The sequence below is a fragment of the Kwoniella pini genome, chromosome 10 (assembly GCF_000512605.2).
Source record: "Kwoniella pini CBS 10737 chromosome 10, complete sequence".
Taxonomy (NCBI): domain Eukaryota; kingdom Fungi; phylum Basidiomycota; class Tremellomycetes; order Tremellales; family Cryptococcaceae; genus Kwoniella; species Kwoniella pini.
The window spans coordinates 1,142,653-1,167,066 of NC_091725.1; the positions used below are offsets into that span (position 1 = coordinate 1,142,653).

The following is a 24,414-nucleotide window of genomic DNA, read 5'->3' on the forward strand; positions in this document are numbered from 1 at the left end:
TATTAGGGCAAAATGCACACCCACAATGTCCTTCGATGGCTCTTTTGCCTCCTTTGTGGAGGGTTGATCATCACATTGACTATGATGAAATATTCCCCACACACAAAGGACAAGGTTAGTGATATAAATTTTTCCCCTGAGCTCCTGATCTTTACAAAATCGTTTCAATCTAAATTGATTGATCACCCATTTTATCCTTTGGAAATCATGATTTATCCCTTCTAATCCCTTTTATTAAGTTCAATAATCAATCTAATCCCCTTTCATCAAACTTTTCATCACCGATCCTGTTTACAAAAGACCGAGTTAAAGAATGAAGATATAAATAAAGCTAAATATCACCTATCAAACCCACTTTCGATTTATCATTTCAGATCGATACGACATTCGAAGCTACTCAGAATCCTCCAAGTTCTTTGCAAGTAGATCTTACACAGAGCTATACTTTCCCTTTAACTACTTTATTTGGATTTGGTCATACCGATTTCATCTCGATAATGCGATCAATCTCATTCAGTCTAATTTCAATCTTACCTCTCATAGGCAGAGCCTTGGGAGGTACATGTTCAGCTAAAGGGGCATCAACTGGAACTGGTGTCGTGGGAGTAGCTGCAGTAGCTACAGAAGGAACAACTTCCTCTGTTTCTTCGGCTATTGTTGATTCTACTGCAAAGGTTTCTTCTTCGACTTCAAATACCGATACTGCATCTGCTTCATCTGCTACTTCAAGTAATGGAAATACAACTTCTTCAAAAGATCCAACAATTTCACCAGGATCAAATCCAAATTTTAAATTTAAACAACCTGATAAAGAAAAATGCGATTGTGGATATAAAGTATCAGGATTAGGTGATATTTATATGCCATTTAAATTTGAATTTAATTTTTCTTCCTTAGAGAATAATGAAGGTTTTAAAAGTGGGGATGACTTAAAAGAACATGGTTGGAGAATTAATGATGGTAAATGGGTTGGTAAGTTATTATTTTCTTTTAACTTTTTCTCCCTCTCTCCTTTTCACACATTATTGAAAATGATTTGCTAATCGCAAAAACAAACTTTTATAGGTGGTCCCAATTCAACTGGTCTTACTGAAGGTGGACAACCAGAATCTATTTCTCATTGTATTGGAGATCCATCATCACTTTCAATTAAAGATGGAAATTTATTATTAAATATGAAAGGAGCTCAAACTGCTGCTCCAAATCAATTACATTGTCCAGAAATTATTCATGATAACGCTACTTTATATGGTATTTTCCAATCTGAAATTCAATGGACAGATACTCCAGGAACATGTCAAGCCTTTGTAAGTTATTATCATTAGAATTCAAAATGATTATTATAACTTGGCAAAATAAATACTGATATTGAGTTTGAAATTCTCTATGTGATTTATAGTGGATGAATCATACTAATCCTAATCAATTTGCCGATGAACTCGATATTGAAGTAATAGGAGGAGCTATAATGAATCCTAATAAAGAAGGAACAGCACCAGGTAAATTTGCTCAAAGCATTAATTTGAAATTGCTTTTACTAATAAAGAAATTTTAAAATTAGGTATATGGAGTACAAATTGGGATCCTGCAGGTGATCCTAATTCTCCTTTACCTAATAAAGAATATACTGGTATTCCTCATGCATCAGGTGAAAATGGTAGTGGTCAACCTACTACATTCTCTGAAGATCCTACAAAAGATTTCCATACTTATACGTGAGTTTTATGTTTTTTAATCCCCATTAATCTACCAAAAATCAAAATTGAATCTGACTATATATTTTTAAAAAAAAATTGTTTTTGTTTTTTTATTCTTAAAAAAAAAAAGTATCGCATGGGTACCAGGTACATATTCACCAAGATATATGGATGGAAAAGAAATTGGTTCACCAAATCAATATAATGCAATTCATCCAATGGAAGCAACTTTTAATAATTGGTCAAATGGTGCAAAAGGTTGGTCTGCAGGTCCACCAATTGAAGATTCAATTATGAAAGTTAGAAGTGTTTTATTTTATTATAGAACTGAAGAAGTTCAATCTTTACCTTCTAATTGTAAAGTTGAAGATGTATGTACCGTTTAAAGGGATAAGTTAAATTCGCTTTATCTATATATATACCCTTCGAGCGATTTGATTTAAAGAAACCTTGCGTTTATGTATCATCCAAATAAATTTACTCGCTTCCAAATCAAACTTTTATTTTGTAATTTCAAACATATATTCCCGTACCTTCTCTCATACTTATACTTACAATGCATATTCCGTATACCTCCACAATCAATGATCATCTTTGACAGACTATATTTGGATCGAAATGACCTTTGTCATATCTTTCTTTAAATGTTGTCAGCAACTCCACTCCGTCTCTCAAAGGTAGTTCATCCATACTGTGATCAGTGCAGTCATATTCCAATGGCAAGTGTGTTCCTCATTGATCTGCAACACATATGCAGTCCAGTCAATTTCCTCACTGTCCCTCATAAATAAGTTCAGACCAATTGTTCCTCAAGTCCTTCGAACCGTACCTCCTCACGCTCGCATCGCCAGCAAATGTAGTAAGGTTGAAAGTAGAAATTCGTATCTGCATTCCATTTGAATGATACAAAATCCCAAATATGTATGCCCTGCCATCCCGCTTCTCGACTTCTCTGTAAACGAACCGCTTATTTGAGGGGAACGCTAAAAATACATTATAAACCATCAGTATTCAATTGCAGGAGTATTGTTTTTTTAAATAGCTTAACTCACAATCGAGAGTCTTTCATGTTAGCACCTCGAGAGTGACCGACAGGTTTGTAGGTAATTGAGAATTCACCAAGGTAGTGACCGGTCATTTCTGGTTTAACTTCAACGGTAGTGAAAGTTTTACCATTCTGTAAAAGCGCAAAAGGTGATGATCAGTTCTCATTTTCCGATAGAAGACAAATCGTTTTTGATATTGATGATTTTGAGACTTGACCAGGAGAGACTGATGCGGTAGATGATAGAAAGATGAAAATTAACTCACGTAAACACCAACAACACTTCCGATCATTTCTGGGACAATGATCATATCTCGTAAATGAGTTTTAACCATAGCTGGCTTTTCGTTAGGTCCAGCTTCCTTCTTGGATTTTCGGAGTTTCTTGATTAAACCTAAAGGTCTTCTCTTAAGACCTCTTTGGAATCTTCGTCTAGCTCGAGCGTGGACGAGCTGTGTTGGAGTAGATGATTGGAACGTTGAAAGGAAGATGAGAGAAATCGATATCGCATTTGATTATAATTGTTATCGTAATGATAAGTAAAAATGAAGGAGACAATAACGTTTAATCAGCACGCTGTTCCTTTATTATAACTGAATAACAATCAGACCCACCTCAATGAAGTCCTCGTTGGAGAGATCGAGGAGTTGATCAAGTTCAACACCTCGGTATTGGTACTTTTTGAAAGATCTCGAGGCCTTTTTGGCGGCAGCTTCCTCTCCGGTGGTGAAATCGGCCTAAATTCAAAGTATATAGAATCAGCACCGATCTAATCGAGTGTGTTTCTTCATTCTGCCATCTTTCTACTATCAATCCAAATGTCCTCCTTGACGATAATCCAATTATACGATATACACCTATATTCTCCCTAATTCCTCCTTGTCATGGTTTATCATCTACCGACTTCAATATGATTTCCATCCTTATCATCCAATATCCACTTCCTCTCATCCTTCTGATTACAATATCCATGAATAACTTACCATTTTGCTATAAGTTGATAAATTGATTTGGATAAAATTGATTTGTCGAATTTATCGAAATAAATGAAGTATCGAAGGAAAAGTTGTTGGGGAAAAAGAATGAAAGGATTTAAACTAGGTTAGCAATCCGTCTTCTCTTTTACAAGTTTGACTTTTTGATTAGAAATAGACATACAATTCTTGTTGGATGAAATATAAATTAATATATTTGATTTTAAGAAAACCTTTAATTTTACACGAATCCTACCAATCCTACAATCTTACAATCTGCTACTGACTTACTGACTGAGCATACAATAACGGAGGGTACAAAGCAAATAGTGAATCTTACTCCACCCACCCACTCACTATAGAATTAAAAGAATTTGTTGAAATTTCGCCTCATTTATTTTATCGGCGTTTCGGCATTTTATATTTTGGCTTATAATTTTATAATTCAATTAAAATTGAATTTAATTTAATGATTTTCTCCCATCATTTTAAATAATGATATTAATTGAAAATTGATTCCGTTTTCTTGCTTCACCTTTTGCTTTGAAATGAGATATTCTTATACATGAATTTGCAATGCGATTGATTACTTTTTTTTTTCCTTTCTTCTTTAACCTCGATGCATCCATTCGGGATGCTTTTCTAACTCATTAATAAAATAACGAGTCAAGAAGAAACGGAGCGAGGTTATAAAGAATAGAGTGTTTTTGCGAATTTTTTCGCATTAATCCATTTCAATATTACTTTATCACTATTGATAGATGTACGGAAGACTCGACATAATATTTCAATGTAAATTGATTAATGCATTATTCAAATGATGAACAGACTATCAAATATGATACAACAGATATTGATACAATGGTTTCAAAATTATGATTCGCTTCTGGATAATCTTCTTTATCATATCATAAATCTAACGTCAATGCACTAATATACAAATCAATTAGCTTACTTCCTCGAACTAAATGTAATGAGTGTATCTAGCTAACTCACCTTCGTTCACTTCTACCTGTTGCAGGATAATACATACTCCATTCGAATTCTCCCCCACCTTCACCGCCAGATCCAACAAATCTACCAGGATTAAAAACATGACATCCTTCATATGTCAATTCGTACCTTTCATACTTATCTGCAAGAATTAAAGCAGATGGCATAGGATATAATCTTAATGCATGATCATATTCCCACAATGTCGGTCGAATGTTAATTGGAAGAGGTGATAAATGAGTTTGATCAAGAATAGTTTGTACCAACTAAGAAGAACCACCAACAAAATCAGCCAAAAATCTTCAATTTGAGATTTCGTGCATTGCTCACATATCGTTTCATATCTACACCTTCTTCCTTTTTAACGCCAACCAAATTCCTTACCATCTTTCCCATCAGATCTTCTCTACAAATTACAAGTTCCATTCCGAAGTAACGTAATCGACATGGGTTCGACACGAATCTAGCTTTAGGTATACGTTGAATTAAACGACTTGCAAAGACTGATGGTATAGCTGGACGGGGTAAGGTAGTTGATGACCAAGGATCTAAAGGTCCGGGAACGAAGATGAAATTTGACGAGTGTAAGAGTGGAAACTCCATTAACAAGTCCGTCAATGCGTTGAAGCCGTCTAGGTAGAAACAATCAGAACGATCATCATCAGCAAAATACCTTTCTGCCGAGAGGACAACAACTGACTTGTATACCGCTTTAAGCCTCCATCTCCTTCCCAACCTTTCAGACTGAAATTACCACAAAATACAAATGCCATCGGTCGATATTCGACTGCTTCTGCGTATCCTTCTAGCATTCTCCGCAGTGCCGGTATCGTTCGAGGGTGATCTAGCCATACATCTGAGAGCACGACAAACGATACCTGGGTATTTGCCAATATTGACGGTATATATTTTTGCTGCAACTACAATTAGCTTGTGACGGTCGCAGCAAGCTAAGTCAAGCGTACCTCTTCTTTCAATGACATAGCTCCGCCACCAAGAAAGTCAACATGTCCATGCAGTCCCCTTGATGTACTTATCAGCTACAGAAAAACGGAAATGCTTCCTATAAGTGTGATAGCTCACCTAGCAATATCCCTTTTCTCACTTGGCGGATGACCCATTGCCAATACCCTTATAGTCTCATCTATCGTATACTCCCCTTCTATCAAAACCATACAACCCTCAGTGAACAAACCCTCTCCCGGCACCTTAGCTGCTTCATTAGCGTCCAAAACCCATCAGTCGCTGGATATCTTAGTGCTCACCGCATCCTCCATGTCTAGTACTACACGTCCTTCACCATCTTCCAAACATAATCTACCTTCAGGATCCCTACTTAACATTCCAAATAACAAGAAAAGTTGACCTGCTCTCCCTAGTAAATTACGTGTGGAAGTGAGCTTGAGGTAATTTGATCGATCATGTCCACCTATTGCTGGTGGAGTGAAATTTTCATTCCGTAATATTATCTATAATTACATCAGAACTGACCTGCATCTCCTTAAATTTCAATGACAGGCTCGAAGACATTTCAACTCACCTCTTTTATTATACCCCATCTTTCTCTCAAGAAGGCTGATCGACTCGATGCTTGTCCAGCTATTGAAGCTTTACCTTTTCCTCTATAATGATTTCGAAGATCAACTTGTATTATTTGACACTTCCAAGCAAGCTTACATACGTAGTGAATCCTCCTCGAACAGAATCGAAATGAACAGGAGGCATATCGAAGGAACCAATAACAGAGAAATGAGATTCAACATTGATTTCAGATGGGTCCGCTTGATCTGTATCGTCCGTTGTCTGAATATTCCCATTAGCATTGAAAGATGTTCATTGATATGGAAGATCGATGGATTCACCCCTAATTGTAAGCTTTCATATGCTTTCTTGAGAGCAGGAAGAGATACAAGGGATGACGAATCTATTGATACCCGGATGAGCTACTGGCTGACCGATGAGAATCCGGAAGCTCACCTTCTCCCTTGAGATATTCTCTTGCCCAAAATTCTAATCCTACTACCCATTCATCTTGGGGTATTTCGTTCTACATATCACACAATTAATAACTTGATTCTCAGGAGAAAAAGATAGCTAATTGCCACTTATGCATGAGTGAGATAGATAACTCACATCCAAAAGGACTTGTTCAATATACTGTAATGCAGCGGATGGAAGAGTAAGAGAATGTTTAGTTGAGAAAACCTAAATCGTGATTTTGTTAGCTATAAATCAGATTTCCATCTCGCATGGAATAGTTGAGGCTCACCTTGACGATAGCTGCTCTCATGAGATTGACCATCTTGCCTATTTGTCATACAATCTCGTAGTGAGGGATTGACTGAAATCCAAGAACATTAATTAATTTTACGCGTTAACAGAAGTCAACTTGTTTCAAAATGAGGCTTCCTCCACCACGCGTCTAAAACCAATCGAGATTTGGGAATCTATATAGGCGCGTGTATAATGTCGTATTTACAAGAATTCCTTTTCTAGGGTGCCTAATTGAATATGATAATCCGGGGTGGTGCGGGGACATGCCATGTTGCTCAGAAGGAGATGAAAGAGATGAAAGAAGTGCAATATGAGAAAACAATGATTAAATTACCTTTCAAATCGAAATCATATATTGATAGATACATATACAGCCTAGGGATTTTCAAAGACTCATTAATCAGCCAAGATGTCGATGAGGAAGTTAGCTGGTAAGTCTACTACATTCATTATGGGATATTTCACAGATTAGCTTACATATAATAACCTTTCTATTGTTCTCTTCCTTCTTTCGAATCACTTGGCCACATATCTACATCAACGAACTTTTCGATCTATTCATCACTACTACCGATCTTGAATATTCGGATCAATACGGTATCGTGGGTATATAGCCGAGATCGATAAGACGTTGAAGGCAGTAGCAGTTGGTGTAGAGACATTCGAATCTACATTTGAGAAATTAGGACATGCGACGAATTCAACACAAAAGGAAAAGACTGAAAATGATTTGAAAGCTCAAATAAAGAAATTACAGAAGATGAGAGATCAAATAAAAGCTTGGATAGGGAATAATGATATAAAGGAAAAAGGACCTTTATTGGAGAATAGGAGGTTGATCGAAACTGTAAGTTGATTGTTTTATACACCGCCTTGGATAAGATCACATACATCCAAGATCGCATTTTTCGTACGAAAATCTTATTAAAGTTTATCGAATATCGTTATGAAAAGAACTGATGCGATGATTGGTATCATAGCAAATGGAACGTTTCAAAGCATTAGAAAAAGAAATGAAAATGAAAGCATTTTCAAAAGAAGGATTAATAGCTCAATCTAAACTTGATCCAGCTGAAAAAGCACGTAGAGATATGATATCTTGGGTAGCAGATACAATAGATGAATTATCAAGACAAATTGAATCAACTGAAGCAGAAGCAGAAGGATTACAAATTACAAAAAAGAAAAAATCTGGAAATGATAGATTAAGTGAATTAGAAGAATTAAATGAAAGACGTTCTTGGCATATAAGTAAATTAGAATTAGTTAATCGTATGCTTGAAAATAATTCTTTACCTGTTGAAGATGTTGAAAATGTTCAAGAAGATATCAAATATTTCGTTGAAGCTAATGCTGTAAGTGATTTCCTGTTGCCACTTGTTATGTTATGTTACGATATTGATGTTTTTTTCTCTCTTGTCACGCTATACAGGAAGAAGATTTCGATTATGATCAAGGATTATATGATGAACTTAACTTACAAGAGGAAGAAGATTATATCCATGATTACGGACATGTTGACGATTTATCCAACGTTGATGAAGCTTCGGTAGCAGATGTGTCTGAATCGGTATCTTCAAGTGCACCTGCACCGAAAACACCGGCCAAGGAAGAACCAACCGCCAAGAAGGGTACACCAGCGTCAAAAGCAAGTATCGATGAACCTCCAAGTCCAGTATCAGCAAAGAAAGTACCTTCAAGAAAAGCTACGATGGAAACCAAGAAAAGTACGGAATCGATACCTCCTGTACCTCCACCTGCAACCACTATACCGGTACCAACACCTAAAGCTACTGCTCTTCCACCTATACGATACGCAGCTGCAGCAGCTGCAGCTGTTGCGAGCTCTCCTACAGTGACAAATACGCCATCGGCTCAAGTTGAAACTTCACCTTCAAAAGCTAAAGATCCTTTACCCGCTACTCAATTGACTGAATCTCCCAATGAAGAGCCACCAACACCTGCACCACCTGCAAAGGACGAAAGTCCAAAAGCCAGGGAGGCTAGCCCAGCCAACGTGGAAGGGCATATCAACGTAAGTTCATGTGTTGTGATACAGCTTTTTTCAGAGCAGGTGCTGATTTTACCTTATGAAGGGCAATGCACTACCTCCTCCACCGGGTCTCGCCACTCCTTCACCTTTACCACCCAGCCAAAGTCCCGCTCCTCCATCTCATCCCACAACTCAAAACTCAGCCCCAGCGCCACCAGGATACGCACCACAGCATGCTGAATCTTCCCGAGCAGCTCAACAGCCTTCCTCAACAGCTCAAGCTCAAGGTCAATCTGCTCAATCTGGTGTTATGGGTAATTTGATGCACAGTTTCGAAATGGCTAAGGAGATGTGTAAGTAATACCTTCCGACATCGTATCAATAGGATGGTTTGTTTTAGCTGACTTCGAACGGTTAATATAGCTAAGCGAAGGACGAACGATGTGCACGAATTGAACAATGCATTGGACGGAAGCTATTCTAATATTCCTCAACAATTAGATTCTGAGCCGTAAGTTGAGGCTTTTCCCCTCTTAGACTATCCGCTCTGTGTTAATGGGGGAAAAGCATTTATTGACGATGAAAAATATCAGACCGAGATACTATCACCCGAAAAATCCAATTAAGACACCCTCTTATTATCCTCAAGCACGATTACCTATATTAGAAGATAAAACAATATATTCAAGATTAGATTTAGATCAATTATTTTATATATTTTATTATATGACAGGAACTTATGAACAATGGTTAGCTGCGAAAGAATTGAAAAGACAATCATGGAGATTTCATAAACAATATTTAACATGGTTTCAACGTGCACATAATCCACAAGCAATAACAGAAGATTATGAACAAGGTGGATATTACTATTTCGATTGGGAAAATAGTTGGTGTCAACGACGTAAGAGTGATTTTAGATTTGAAGTGAGTTTCTAATTTCTTTTAGTGTGTATATCAATTTGAATTGTTTGTGCTGATGCTTGTGTTGTAGTACCGATGGTTATCGGATCATTAGTTTTACGCTTTGTTCTCGTATCTTATGCATTTTATGGATATCTTAATCAAAGTACTAATTGGATTATTGTTGACTAGATACTAACACTCATACAATTCGTATCAAAGCTCAGATGCAGCACACTTGGCACTGATCAATCAAATTAATATCGTTGAAAGGCTAGAATTATAGGGTTTCGATTATACCATGATGGATGTTTCGGAGAAAAACAACGTTCACACAAAGTCTTCGGTAAAAAGAAATATACTAAACCTTGTATCATTCATAGTTCACCGATCCGATTTATGACGTTCCCGCTTAAAATCGAAAGGAATGTTCAAAATGTAATTCACCCTTCCTTTGGGTCTTGTCGTACGACAACAATTCAGATCTGTTCGGTGTTTTACTTTTTAGACTACGGATTCAAAGTGGAATGAAAGTTCTATAATCAAAGGAATTAGATATGCAAGAACGACGAAAGACCGAGGAAACTATTCTGGAAAAGGTATCAAAAGAGCTCTGTACAGTATGAAGAATTCAGAAATATCATAACAATTTTCCAAGGATTTGGATATAAAAGTATGTTTGAAAACAAACAAAATCACCTTAACAACTCTATATCATTCTCTCAATCGAACTCATCAAATTTCCGATTCAAAACTCCTTTCCGATAACCGCGCTCCATCAAATCAATGAATATCTTGTTGTCTCACTTTTTAAGCGAATCTTAGATGGAAAATTGATGATCAAAACAAGTCTTAATAAGGTACTGATGGTAACACAACTGATAAAACGTTTTATTCTTATAAAAACATACACAAACCCCTGATAATCTTTCTTTCCAAATTTTAGACATTTCATCATTATTCGGATATTTTACTATTATAAAATGAATTTTGAATCATGTTGAAAGGATACCAAGAAACAAAAGATAACGCTAAGAAAGATTGATGACCCTAAATCGCTGATCAATCTTTCGAAGGGTAATTCGGATCGGCGTGGGATATTGTTTTGATGAGACATCTGATGCTGATGCTGATGATGATGTTGATTTTGATAGTGATGGTAACATCACGTTGGATGTTGATGGAGAATTCGCACTACCTTGCGTGTTTTACCGTTTAGTGTGAGTTTCTGACTTTTACTGGGATAAGAAGTGAGGATGGAATCATTTCACAATCACGTATTTTTGTAGGTATTACAGAGTAGACAAGGAATGAAAGAAACAGAACATAGAGATGAACAATTGGTATCCAAATGTGAGCTTCCTAGGAATAATCGATAGAAGCATTTTTAGTTTACTGAAAGGATCTAAAAAAAAGTTATAGATAAAAACTCAAAAAGTTACAACTCCTTTAGATTGACTGTTAGTGCGATAAAGACGAGTCCGTGCGGGTTACAGGTACGATACATCAATAAAAATACTTACTCCGCTCTTTCTCTGTTTCTTAGTGAATAACAAATATTCGTACTCACTGTACACGATGTGACTTACTGACGAATAGGATATGATATAAAGTACTTAACGCCCATTCTTATTTCTCTTTTTATCATTCATGTTCATCAGCCTATTCAACTACCGCTCTCTCCTCATTTAATTTGATTTCACAACCTCTCCAGCTTCTTCATTCTATTCTTCCCCCTTGACTCTGACCACCTCTTGCATCTTATATCCTTGTGATCCAACAAAGGATCATTTTTATGAATATTTGATCCGCACCAACGGTATGTTACAACCCAATCAAAGTTCCGAAAATTCTGTTACCCTATCTCATCTTGCATCAAATCCTGCTTAATCTCATTCACTTGTGTGATTGAACCTCGCTAATATAAATTGAAATTTCAGACTTCGCAATATGGCTCCAACACACTCCGCTCATCTTACTTATCCCAAGAGCCACCAATTCACCCCCTTCTCTCAGGTCTATAGACCTATCCACGCAACAGCTTCGGAATCAAGTTCCGATATCGAAGTTACCTTAGATGGTATGAGCAACGACATCAATGTCAATGCCGTCACTCAAGCCGAATTCACCATGCAATGTAGGTTTGAGTTTACTGTCTTCGAGAACCACCAATCAGCTGACCACACCTTTCATTCAGCCAAAGAATCCTCCGATATCGATTCTCAGGACGAGTTGGACACGAACACCAACTACCTTCGCAAGCGTAAGTCAATCTCTCCTGTGATCCATGTCGCAATATGTAGCTGACTCAGATGTTGCACAACTTCAGCGCTGGGTAACTTCTACGAGGAACACCCTGACTACTCAAGACAGCCACCACGACCTAGATTCAGTGACGGCTTCGGTGCCATTGACAGGCATCTCAATGGACACCGATCCAGTCGAGACCTCAAGCCTGCTGAACCCATCACGATCTTTGGTCAAGCAGATCAAGCTAAGGCTTACGGCCATGTCAAGGGTAAGTCGAAGATGACGTTCACAATATAGTTATGCAACGCTAACATATCTGTTTAGGCTTCGTCACCCCTCCTCTTGAAGCCGATGTTAGAAGTCCTCTCGCTCCGACTCCTTCGACCTACCTTCGAACGGCCGAACAGTCGCACACATCGCTTCAACCTTCTGCCCATGCTAGTCGAACAATCCCTCGGCCTCGAGCTGTCCTTCCCGACTTATCACAATTCGCCACTGCAGAGCACATCGCTTCTGTCATAGCATCTACTCCACGCCAAAGCAGATCGGATGGTTTGCCGGTCACTCAGCCTTTCTCCTTGTATGGTCCAGGATATACCGACGATGATATTCCTTTACCTCAACCATACAACACAGAATACCCTCATCCTCTGACTGCATACGCTTCTCCTCAGGTCAACCCCAATGTAGTCAAGAAAAGCGGATATGGCCAACTTCTTCAACTCCTGGTGCAGAACAATCTACCCTTGACCCTTGGATCAAGACTATACAATGCCGGCTTCCGCGACCTCGAATCAAGCGTCTATCTCATGTTCTCTTTCGGTGCATCTCAAGGCAATGGTATTCCTGAAGCTCTTTGGTCAAAATTGGAAAATTCGACCACCACAAATTCCAGTCGATTACCTGTTGGAATAGCAGGAGTTTCGCCCTTTGCGCGCCCATCCGCCACTGTCGGAGAAGTGCCACCTCGATTCGCCCAAGCTCAAGCTGCCATGCAGTATGGTATGCTCACGCCACCTGAATCAACTTTCGACCACGACTACTTCTCCAAATACACCCCTCCGAGATCTGATCCAGATTATGATCCAACCCCAAGGCCTTCACCGGAGTTTTACCGATCCATCAGACATGCTTCCTCCACTGGTCACATCGGCAGTCCTCTCCAAAATTGGGAATCTCACAATCGAAAGTCAGGTTATGAGCATTTTGACTCATCCACTCATAGTGCGAGACCGCAAGCTCAATTGCTACCTTAACATTCTCAGCAACGAGATGACAGTGGCACTTCACCTTTCTACAAGACCGAGCTATGCGCGATTTGGCAGCAAGTCGGAACTTGTAACTATGGTACTAATTGCCAAGTAAGTCTTACTTCTAATCCAACCAAGTATGGTCGTCCGTGCTGATGATGATTCATTCAGTATGCTCACGGTAGCGAAGAGCTTCGACTCCCTCGACACTTACAAAACGCTGTTCGAAGATCCAACAATCCAGATAGGGTAATCACTCGCTCGCCGCAATCCTTCGAAACGTTCGATGGTGTATCATATCTTAAACCAGCCAAATCAGTCTCCCTTCAATCGCATACCCGGTTCGAGCCAATGACTATTCAGAACAATACTTCTCGATACCACAAGGTCATCGAACCAAGGCGAGCATCTTGTCCACCGCAACGATTGCTTGCATTGAGCGGAATTGAAGGCTCAAATTCCGACTCTGCCTCAGCTACCCGAAGCCAACTCTCAGCGGGAATTCCACCGCCGATTGGAGCCGAGCGATCAACAACGAACATTGTCTCCGGTACGAACACTCCTTTCAGTAGACAATCGATTCCATCTACTGAGAAATGGGAAGATATGCCAGCTTTCAATTTGGCCGACTCTTCATACTCTCAATCAAGTGCGATTGGTTCTACTTCAACCCAATTGAGGAGTGAACCTTCTACCATGAGTCGTAGCCTTTCAACTTCAAGCAGTGGCGATTATTCACTTTTCTCTCAATATAGCGAAGATTTCGCATCTAAGCCTTTCTTCCCTATCAATGAAGATCTCATCATCACCAATAACGATTTCGGAAACGGTAAACCCAGGAACGTTATGGAATCAAATAACGGACAATCAATTTGGTAATATCAGTATCGAGTTCTAAATCCCTTATCATTTTCGCGCCATGCTTTGCCATTATTCTTTCATAACTTCGTGAAGTGTGTTTCTATTGACTTGTCCTCGTCTTGTTTGATAGTAATGTCCTCAATTTCGGTTCCTCTTTGCGTAAATTTGTGGTTTTGACTTTAAAAATTGTCTTTACTCTTTTTATCTATATACAATTAATCTCGATTTGGTACTTATGAAGTAGATTGTTTCTTTGGTTCTAGAGTTTTGTCTTTATTGTAAAAGTGTAATAAGTAATGTTCAAATGAATCATGGATTAAAAGGAAGAACTCATTAATGAAGCCAATGAGGATTGGCATGGAAAAGATTGATTAGTATGAAATAGTGAAATTATCTAGAAGAATCGAGTAATCAGTTGGAATTTTTACTTTGATGAAATGGAAAAAAGATCAATCATCTATTACGTAGTAATGGTCAAAAATATAGTACATGCATATAATCTGTTTACTTTGCCCTTCGAATTACTCATTATGCAAGTCAAACTAATGGTATGAAATTCAATTTTGCCTGAAAAAAAAGACACAGAATGTTTATAACCAAATTAAATGCATACAAAATTACAATTTTTATTTTTATCCTTATTCTTATTAATGATTTGACGATAATTTCTATATATTTGATTGTAAAATGTATATATACATATATATCTCAAAAAATTATTTACCAGAAAGAACACCTATAAAAATGTAAATTAGCAATTTGATTTCTTTACTTAAAAAAATTGGGAATTTTCAACTTACCATCCTAAGAAAGCTACACATAAATTTTCAACTTTTGTTGCTTCTTCAACTAATTTTTCAACTTGTTCTTTAACATCTAAAATTATATCAGGTTTAAAATCTCTTCCTGTTAATTTACGTCTAACTCTTTCAATAACTTGTAATGCTTTATCATTTTTAACTTCTGTTCCTCTTTCAACTTCTTTTAGATTAGAAAAAAAAACAACAACAATCAGTTTTCTATATTCCGTTTCTTTTATTTTGGGAAGATACGTACCACTTAAGATTTCCGTTTCATTTGCTTTTGTTTTTCTTTGTTTTGCATATGCTGCAGGATCATCTAAATCATCTCCTTCAGGTACACCTCCAGGTCTTTTATCAGTTGCGTTTAATCTCCATGCTATTAAAGGATCATAAACGAATGCTTCTAATACAGCCATTAAAGATTCTCTATTTTCTCTTAATACTTCCATTGAAACTTCGCATGATCTAGAGAAAGTTCCAGTTATACCACATACCTAATTTTTGAATCAGCTACAGCTTTATTTTTTTGTCAAAGCGGAATACACTCACTTCCATTGCATGTATGAGCATTCTAGTGAGACGGAAAGGTACTTTTTCAGGATATTTATCACGTTGCTGTGCAACTTCGAAACAATCACCCTATTAAAATTGAATTTGATTAGCCAATTTCGGATTTCCAGTGATATTCATCAAGGTGCTAGTAATACTTACGAAATCAATGTGAACAATCTTTCCATTCGTTTGGTCCAATAAAAGATTACTTGGATGCCTATCTCCCAGACCCAATATATACCCGACCATACTATTCACTCCCAAACTTCGAGTATAAGTTACTCTTCTTTCGAGCCATACGTCTGAATTCCTTGATTTGAGCCATAAGATTCTGTATAAGTCTTGACCAGTTGTATTATCCAGGGCATATTGGAAGATTTCTACTTTATTAAGTAAAGGTAATGAATCGTAACTTTCGTCTGACATCTGCTCATGATATTGTTAAATTAGCTGGGACTGTCTCGTTGCTCGAAGAAGATCGATACTGACCTGTTGCATCAATTTATGCTCGATATCCACCAGAATCTTTCTCTGGTCTCGGTACTGCTTGATCAATACGTGGATAGTATCACTATGCGCTACCCAACCTATCAATCCCGCAGAAGGAGATAACGGAGTGACTGAGAAGGGTTGAATATTTAGATGTCTTCTTGCACATTCTTGATCCGCATTGAGAAGAGTATTGACCAGACCGAACAGCTGCATGACTCGTTCATCTTGACGCAAGTCCTCATGACCTAAAATTTGCACAATGTTAGATCATCATGTCCCTGCCACACCTCACGAAGAGCTTCGTTGCAAATCTCACCTTTCAGCAAGTACGTATACTCTTTTCCATCTCTACCTCGTAAACTGAATTGACGTGGCTTTTGCTTGGAAGATATGACTTTGAGAGTAGGCACTGCACTAGCAATTCCAATGACCGGTTTACCACTTTGATAAGTACCTGAATACGAGATATCAGCTAACAACACCCGAGTTATATTTGTTCGCTTGGCTGACCTGGAACAGCGATATCAAGATCTCTAACAGCCATCAATTTGGGTGAAACATATTGTAATTCAATAACATTCAGTAATTTCAGTTGTTTTCCTAGACGTTGGAAGATCTGCAGATTATCAATTTTCATCAGCGGTAAAACTTTCCTTCTGTCTGTAGCATGAAGTTTGAACCTACAGAATAGTATACATCCCAAGCTTGTTGTATTTCCGTCAGATCACCATGTATCTTATACCTTCTAAGATGATCACGGGCAATGCGTAAGTCATGAGCGAAAGATTGTACGAAAGAGGTTTCTCTTAGAGTTTCCGGACCCTGTCATGCCATGTTAGCTAATAACAGTCTCTAAACAGCATGGACAACTCACCCTTTCGACCATTTCATGTAACGGTTCTAATACCGCGAACATTCCAGGTATATCACTATCTGCGAAATAATGTTTTGATGCTTCTTCAAGGCCATCATACCACATCTCATGCCATAGTATAGCAGCTCTGATAAGTTCATTACTGACTAATTCAGCTTGATCAACAATATTGGCAGAATGTTCTCTCATTTTAGCTGTTATACCTTGCGCTACGGCTCTTCTAGCTGGTACATTGGATTTACTCGCGACTGTCAATGGGTAGACAAGTGCTTGAGGATGAGCTTTACCAATGTCATGAAGTAATCGAACGATCAATTGTTGGACAGTCTGTCTGGGGGTATGAATACGAGCGATGATCTAGCGATTCAAAGAAATTGTTATCTCTCAGGCCCCGAAAGGTACGAGTTTCTGAGTACAGCTTACCTGAGGAATGACTTCTAACCAAACATCTATATTGACAGTATGTAACCCTTGACTGATAGCCGCACTGACACCTTGCTGATATCCATAGGTGAACCAAAGGGACAATAATCTTAGAGTATCTTGCAGAGAGTTTCCAGGTGAGAGTGCGATAGACCGCAAGAAACCTTCCACGGCAGGTATGATATAGCCCGTGAAATGAGCAGAAGAAAGACCAGCTTGAGATACTTCCAATTGAGAGATGACTTGGAAATTTGCCAATGCCCATGTATGCCATGCTTGATACCATTCTGGGTCTAGCTCGGTTGCTAATGAATAGTCGTGTAAGATGTTGGTCGGATCGGACTATCATTACAAATGGTGAGACCAGCTTTTACTCCGAAAAAAAGGCAATTGACAGCTGACTCACATTAGCCTGAGACTCTCTGAGAGCAGCTTGCCATTGTCCTAATTCAACATGACATCTAGCTAATAATTTCGTATATTCGCCATACATCTTAGCGTCAGGCAACATCAATCGTCCATATTGGTCTCTTGCACCCAATCCCACATCTGTAGAAAGTTGATCAGTAAAGTCTCTAAGATGTTGTAAGGTTTCCAATCTTTCTTCTTTGTTCCCCGATTGTAGATTCTTGGCCCATGCCATACGCAAATAAGCGAAAATGATAGGCGGTGGTGCCCGAGCTCGACTCTAGATAGATTGGACATGTAAGCTAAACATTCGTTTGGGAGAAGAGCAAGCGCTAGCTGACCTCTGGATCCATACTTGGATAAGGGAATCCAACGAGGGAAGTCAAAGTTTTTTCGGCCAAATTGAGTCTATCCGAAGTTCGACACAAATCCGCAAAGTGAATCCACGTATCCATATCTTCGTTAGGCGTAAGAACGAGTGATCGAACTTGCAAGATACGTTGCCAAACCTCAACGTCACGTTGAGTTCCCTCAAGTCTGCAACTCTATGTCAGCTGATTTGTGACTCGGATAATTTACGCAACACCAGCTTACCTAGTTTGCCAAGTTTTTCGTTGTGTAGCTTGTCTTTCAGGTTCATCCGCATGATCTTTATACGATATGATCTCTTCCAATTCAGAAAGCATTTGTACTCTCACAACCACACTATTCACTGAAGCATCAGCTTACCAGGTTGCTAGCTTGGGAGCTCGCTTGGACTGGAGAAGCTGACTTACTCGTATGCTCTACCATAACTCTCTCCAGTCAAACTAGTCAATTCCCCATCTAATCTTTCTCTAGCTTTCGTGATATGTCTAATCGCACTACTAAATTGATTTCTATGAACAGCGAGAATAGCTTTGAAGAAATTTCTATCTGCTGAATCGTTCTTCATAGCTGCAATATAATCATCCATTAAATCCCACTGTCTTAGAGACCAAGAAGCAGCAGCAGCTAAGGGAGCCATAAGTTTCTTTTCATCTTGAGTTGAATTTGCCCATCTAATTTGAACGAAATCTGATAATTCTTCCCATTCTCCCAAAGCATGAAGACATTGTAATTTACCCAATGCTACTGCTGATTCATCATATGTAGAATCTGGATCTTCTGAACGTTCATTCCAAACTTGTAATGCTTCTTCCCATCTTCCAAGCTTTTCGTACCACATAACATCGTGTGTCATCTCCATATGACCTTGCGCCCATTCCAAAGTACCCCATGCAGCATCCGATTGTTGCAACTTCTGGTTGATACCGATTAGATCTTCAACAACGGCTGTTGAAGGATCAAGGAAGAATTCCTGCTCCTTGTAATGGAGTGCAATGGCGTATGCATGGAAAGCAGCAGCCTTGAAAAAGGGATGTCAGCTTTCCCCGTTATCAATTATTGATTATTATCAGCTCACGTAGTCTCCCAGCACTCGACTTTCGATCGATACCTCCTTTTCGTCATGCTCTAGGAATTGAGTTGCACCAAGTATAATACTGACCACATCAGGGGGTACACTAGGGTTGGTTATCGCCAATTCCAGATTATGCCATAGATCCTCCTATAAACGGCATATTGTCTTAGCACCTGGCTTACCCTTCGTATTCTGAATTATAGAAAGCCTACCTGATAAGATTCGAACAATTCCTGCCAACAACTGTAGAAAGCCACGTTGAACAATTCCTTACCGAAAGTCAAACTGCTCAAGGCTAGCGTTCTAGCAGCTCGAATGGCCTGTGAAGGAGATTCCCTCATCATCTCGTGCCCTAGTCCCGTTATCCATGTCAACCATTCTACCTTGTTGGTGATATGCGAACAATCCCATGCTAATTTGAGTGCTTGTTGGTTTACTTTCAATTGCATTTGTTCGGCCGGAGCGAGTGATTCAGACGAAAGGTCATTTGCGAAGCTACCGCATAATCAAGTCTCGTCAGTTTCACTCCTCGTCATATGATACGTTGAGACCTCACCGTTCAACGGGTCCCAGATCAGGTGGTAACCTCTCCCTGTTGAGCAATTTGGTAATCAATTGGTCATAACCCGGATGAACAATCTTGTTCTCTACTAATGCCTATGATTCCGATACAAACAAGTCAGCTGAATATCGATCAACAAGACGAAAGACGAGCAGGCATACCTTATTGACCATGGGTATAAAAATCGCATAATCCGGCCCAAATTGCAAGACCAGCACACAGAGCGTGTCCATAGCGGTTGCCCTCAACTCTTCTGAGCTATTTCCAAGAGTCCTCACCAGTGGGTGTATGATTTGACTCGCATGATCACTAAAGTTCACTTTTCTACATAATTGACCAGTCGTTCGAAGAGCTGCTTTTCGAAGAGAATCAGGTGCTAAAGGATTTTCGAAAGATCTCACGATGACTGGTAAGACAAGGTGAAGGTAATCTTCTATACTTGATCCGAAAACGTAGAAAGCCCTCAGAATGTGCAGAAGAGTATTCAATCTCAATTCTGGTAGATGTTTAGCTGTCAATTCCCCATCAAACGACCTGAGGATCTGTTGAAGGAGTTTGGGTAAATAAGCTTTGAATTCTCCTTCTACTGCTCTCGCTATAGATTCTACCAAGGAGATGATTGTTATTTGTAGGGTAGAATTTGGATTCCAGAATTCGTGAATCAGATCAAACACATCATTTAGGTAATTTCGGATATGCTGCTTTACGATGGTGATGAATTGGGCAAGCTGTTTGAGGTATAATTCTGTTCGAGATGAATGTGCTATGCGAATGACATTGAGGAAAGCAGGAACAATCTGCATAGACCGTCAGCTATTCTGAATCGTCCCGGCATCAAACCATAGCTCACTTGAGGCAAGAAGTTGACACATCTCAGTCGTTGCGTTCTGAAAATCATCATTATAGCATCGACAGCTTCGTAGTGGTCCTTATACGTCGGATCGTGTAAAACATTGACCAAGGAGTGTATGACAACCGTTTGGAAAAATTCTTCGTTTACCGAGCCATTATGCTGATTGAGCAGTACGATATCGTTCACCCTCGAAGAAGCATTTTCCGTATTGGGATCATCCGCTCCTCCATGCAAGAGCTGTACAACGATGTGAGCTTATGTACTATCTGTAGGCATTGAAATGAAAGCTTACCTTATGTTTGAACGGATCAAGAGCTCCTAACATACCCATGGTTCTGATTGTCTCCAATCTTATCGCTTGACTAGTTTCTGTTCTCAAAAATCTAAATAGTATTCCGAGCAACTGTGGATGGTCTAGATAAGGCTTGATGACTTCTCCAGTATTGGATACAACTTGACCTAGCGTTTTGAGCGCGGCATCCCTTTTAAGAGTAGAAGATTGGTCGTTGAGCATATCAATGACTAGTGTGAGGATAGTCTGAACGTTCGGGACAAGCTCTTCTCCTGCTACTCTCGCTAATTCACCAACACACATCACGCAATGGGCTTGGACTGCTACTGACGTTTCCGATGAACTTGCTGTTCGAAGTAGAACGGATAGGATCGTTGGCGCGTAAGACTTGACCAAGCCGGCTGCTGCACCGATAAGGAGTTCTAGCAGTTTGGCGGATTCTTCCTTTTGTTTCCTATTCATCGATTGTCAGCGGTTTCCGAATATAGTGTATTGCCTGTAAGAAACTTGTCTTACGCATTCGTGGAGTACTCCAGTTCCGTCACTAGGTTGATCAGACTTTTCCTCAAAGGCGGCATCACGTATGCGGGATTATGTTGAGCCAATCTGCCGATTATACCAATTGCTAATTCTCGATTATGGAAAGCTTCATCGTTCAGCGCAATGAACAGGCATCGAATGTCTTCAGCTTGTGCGAGGTGTCGATCAAACTTCTCATCGAGGTTCTCAAGTACCGTTCGCCGTATTAAGGGATCTATCGTTCTATCAGCGGCGATCGAGCAACAGCCGGACGTTCGGCCAGACTTACTAGGGTCCGTTATTCCTACTGTCAACAATTTCTCTAGAACATCACTAACAATCTCAATTGAGTGACTACTGGTTTGATGACATATGGGATCGTTGATGAATAGCTGAGTTGAAGCGAGAACTGCTTCTTTCCTTACATCTGAATTGTCGTGTTCAAGGTAAGGTAAAGCGGCATCTCGAACGAATTCATTAAGCGTATGGCCTATCCTTTTGTCAGCTGGGTCCAAAAACTTCCTGTACGTCCGGCTGACACTCACCGCTGAAATCAAATGTGCCCAGGACTTTGAGAGCTAGAGTCAAAGTTTCCGGCGGTTGTCCACCTGCAGAACTCTGTAACAGGCTCAAATCCCTTTGTACACCTGCACGAGGTGTTGGAGCACCCAATGGTCGATATGCATGCCCCGTCAAGATCATTGATAGGCTATCCAGAAGTCGCTCTATATGAGGATACATTAGCTGTCTTCGATAAGATCGATGGGGCAGCTAACTCACCTTGTATGGTTCGAAGGAGTGGTGGGATATGACTTGCGATGACCTCTAGAGCATGGAACAATGCTTCACTTAGTCCCCATGGGAACATCAAATCCAATACATCGTGCATTTGACGTGTAAGCATCGGTCCGACAGATGTTGTAAGCATCGCGAGACATTGGAAAATTGGTGCCTCAAAAGGAGCATTTTTCTTCCTAAATTTGTGAAGATAACGTTCAGCGTAGATTTCGTTCAAAGATCAAAAGAATGAATATAAGCTTACCCTCTCATACGTAGATGTTCCCTTAAAATCTTCACTATATCATCTATAAACGGACGCATCTTGGATCCCAGTTGAACAGCCATATGACCCAAAGCAACATATGCTGTACACAAAATTAACTACTTTCGCAGCTCTCGTGTTTGTGAAGCTCACCAATGTCCCTATCTGTTGGTTTGCCTAGAGCTTGTAAAAGATACGCCATACTTCTATGCAAATAATGTGCTTCGAACTCATCACTATCGTATGTCGCCATGGAAGGTATTAACGCAATGACAGCTTTTCTAATTACTACTTCTTTACTATCTCGATACTTCAAAGTCAATTCACATATCGAACGATAATACTCTGCCATTGACTATAACTCGCTGTAAGCTAAGTTCGACCGTTTCGTATATAGCGGGACAGCAGCTCACCAATTGTTGATTTTGTAACATCGCTCCGAATGACAACAGAGATCCCAACACTGCATCTGATGAATTGGCTTTCACTAGTCCCGATCTAGCCTCCTCGAAAATCTTCCTATACGTCTCCGTTGGCGATTTTTCTCTGGTTTTGATGATGTCTAAACAGGCTGATAGCAGCTTGGAGGCTCTTTCTCTTACCATCGTCTACTCAAAACGTGTCAGCTACCTGACCTCCTGCGGGAGAATACCATACAGCTACTCACTCTAGAATCTCTCAGGGGTATCCATATCTTCTCTATCACCTTTGGGACCCATTGTTGGAATACTGCTGGAGCATTGACTGCGAAAGCGTGCAATAACAAAACCCCACTAAATCGGCCTACTTCCTGTCTCGAATCTGCCAAGAATGTTTGATAAGTTACTTGCTATACAATGGGCGGGTTGCACAGCTTACCTTCCAGCATTGTCAATGCTTGTCCAACCTCTTTCAACAAGAACGCTTCATTGTGCAATGCAGGTGCAGAGCGAACCATATCACCTATTCTCCACTCATCAGCTAACACGGTCACAACATCCATATAGCTGGACTCACCTATCACATGAGCAGCAGCCATCATCACAGTCGAATCAGAGCATGTTGTCAAAGGTCTCAAGTCTATCCGGACTTATACGTTAGCGTGTATTTCAGTGTCTTTCATAGGATATACGTACATTCATATAACCTCAATACCTTTTGTTGAGCTCTATCAGGCGTATCATCATTTGTCAAATCCAGTAGATGATCTGCCAATAGTAGTGTCAACTAAAAGGCCCAGGGTATAATATCCACTCAGCTTACCTATAGCTACAATAGCTCCTAGCCTTTCAAACTGATTATTACTCCTTGTGAAATCAAATGTCTTGTGAAAGACCTCTGCCCAAACTCCTTTCATCCCATCATGACCCGGATATTCTTGAGTGTAAGAGGTTACCTATATGTTATAGTTCACATAATTAGTTGTTTGACTACAACATTTTATAACAACTGTAGTAGCTTACATGATCTCGAAGATCTTGCCCAGCTTGAATTCGAACATCCTCATTCCTGCTACTTTGTCAGCTGTTACTACAAGATTCATTCGCACATCAGATAGCTCACCTGCTAGCTAGACGTTGGAATATATTATCCAAAGCATCGGATTGGGATGACATTTTAGGCGATCATGTGGAGGTTTCAGATGGTCCAGAGACCAACAAAGAAGATTCGTTTTGGGGTGTTATGGGTATCAGATCGTGAGGTATTGCCGGATTGAGCTCGTTTCAAAGTAAGTCGAAAGAAGCTTTCCGGATTGTTGAATTTTTTGATGAATGAATTTGAATGGGTATATAATGAGTTACTTCATGCGATATTATGCTACATCATTATCGTCTATCTTCTTATAATGGATGATGTTAGTGGGCCGTTGGTTAACCGATAGTCTGGGTGCTTATCACGTGACTTTGTATCAATATATGAACAAAATGGAGGTG

At 39.4% G+C, this 24,414-nt stretch overlaps 6 protein-coding genes across 6 annotated transcripts; 3 read left to right on the plus strand and 3 right to left on the minus strand.

The window, feature by feature from the left end:
- Window positions 1-497: 497 nt before the first annotated feature.
- I206_107228 (uncharacterized protein) lies at window positions 498-2,083 on the plus strand (the record flags this gene model as incomplete). Its single annotated transcript, XM_019156950.1, has 5 exons — window positions 498-972; window positions 1,066-1,307; window positions 1,400-1,499; window positions 1,562-1,715; window positions 1,828-2,083. The coding sequence occupies 5 exons, from the start codon at window positions 498-500 to the stop codon at window positions 2,081-2,083; spliced, it is 1,227 nt and encodes a 408-aa protein (XP_019009668.1).
- A 662-nt stretch (window positions 2,084-2,745) lies between these two features.
- I206_107229 (40S ribosomal protein uS19) lies at window positions 2,746-3,693 on the minus strand (the record flags this gene model as incomplete). The annotated part of the gene is made up of 4 exons (XM_019156949.1): window positions 2,746-2,874; window positions 3,009-3,194; window positions 3,357-3,479; window positions 3,643-3,693. The coding sequence occupies 4 exons, from the start codon at window positions 3,691-3,693 to the stop codon at window positions 2,746-2,748; spliced, it is 489 nt and encodes a 162-aa protein (XP_019009667.1).
- A 1,015-nt stretch (window positions 3,694-4,708) lies between these two features.
- On the minus strand, window positions 4,709-7,011 carry I206_107230 (DNA polymerase epsilon subunit B; the record flags this gene model as incomplete). The annotated part of the gene is made up of 12 exons (XM_019156948.2): window positions 4,709-4,975; window positions 5,040-5,341; window positions 5,410-5,623; window positions 5,675-5,732; window positions 5,793-5,917; window positions 5,975-6,178; window positions 6,250-6,331; window positions 6,391-6,512; window positions 6,572-6,633; window positions 6,687-6,756; window positions 6,843-6,914; window positions 6,979-7,011. 12 exons carry the CDS (start codon window positions 7,009-7,011, stop codon window positions 4,709-4,711), a joined length of 1,611 nt encoding a protein of 536 aa, XP_019009666.2.
- A 381-nt stretch (window positions 7,012-7,392) lies between these two features.
- On the plus strand, window positions 7,393-9,994 carry I206_107231 (uncharacterized protein; the record flags this gene model as incomplete). Its single annotated transcript, XM_019156947.2, has 8 exons — window positions 7,393-7,414; window positions 7,598-7,830; window positions 7,964-8,338; window positions 8,416-9,018; window positions 9,080-9,329; window positions 9,400-9,487; window positions 9,570-9,903; window positions 9,971-9,994. The coding sequence occupies 8 exons, from the start codon at window positions 7,393-7,395 to the stop codon at window positions 9,992-9,994; spliced, it is 1,929 nt and encodes a 642-aa protein (XP_019009665.2).
- A 1,835-nt stretch (window positions 9,995-11,829) lies between these two features.
- I206_107232 (uncharacterized protein) lies at window positions 11,830-14,258 on the plus strand (the record flags this gene model as incomplete). Its single annotated transcript, XM_019156946.1, has 6 exons — window positions 11,830-12,016; window positions 12,077-12,142; window positions 12,209-12,397; window positions 12,454-13,318; window positions 13,409-13,490; window positions 13,551-14,258. 6 exons carry the CDS (start codon window positions 11,830-11,832, stop codon window positions 14,256-14,258), a joined length of 2,097 nt encoding a protein of 698 aa, XP_019009664.1.
- A 702-nt stretch (window positions 14,259-14,960) lies between these two features.
- On the minus strand, window positions 14,961-24,096 carry I206_107233 (uncharacterized protein; the record flags this gene model as incomplete). Its single annotated transcript, XM_070203483.1, has 35 exons — window positions 14,961-14,976; window positions 15,041-15,221; window positions 15,297-15,537; window positions 15,593-15,682; window positions 15,755-16,021; window positions 16,085-16,332; window positions 16,404-16,541; window positions 16,598-16,703; window positions 16,772-16,909; window positions 16,962-17,318; window positions 17,385-17,726; window positions 17,791-18,072; window positions 18,134-18,329; window positions 18,387-18,497; window positions 18,569-19,179; window positions 19,237-19,380; window positions 19,446-19,728; window positions 19,790-19,890; window positions 19,957-20,592; window positions 20,646-20,885; window positions 20,941-21,394; window positions 21,457-21,694; window positions 21,749-21,949; window positions 22,005-22,184; window positions 22,240-22,433; window positions 22,502-22,604; window positions 22,655-22,856; window positions 22,915-23,109; window positions 23,169-23,302; window positions 23,360-23,443; window positions 23,498-23,560; window positions 23,617-23,688; window positions 23,744-23,876; window positions 23,944-23,989; window positions 24,044-24,096. 35 exons carry the CDS (start codon window positions 24,094-24,096, stop codon window positions 14,961-14,963), a joined length of 7,080 nt encoding a protein of 2,359 aa, XP_070059584.1.
- Between the last annotated feature and the right edge of the window lie 318 nt (window positions 24,097-24,414).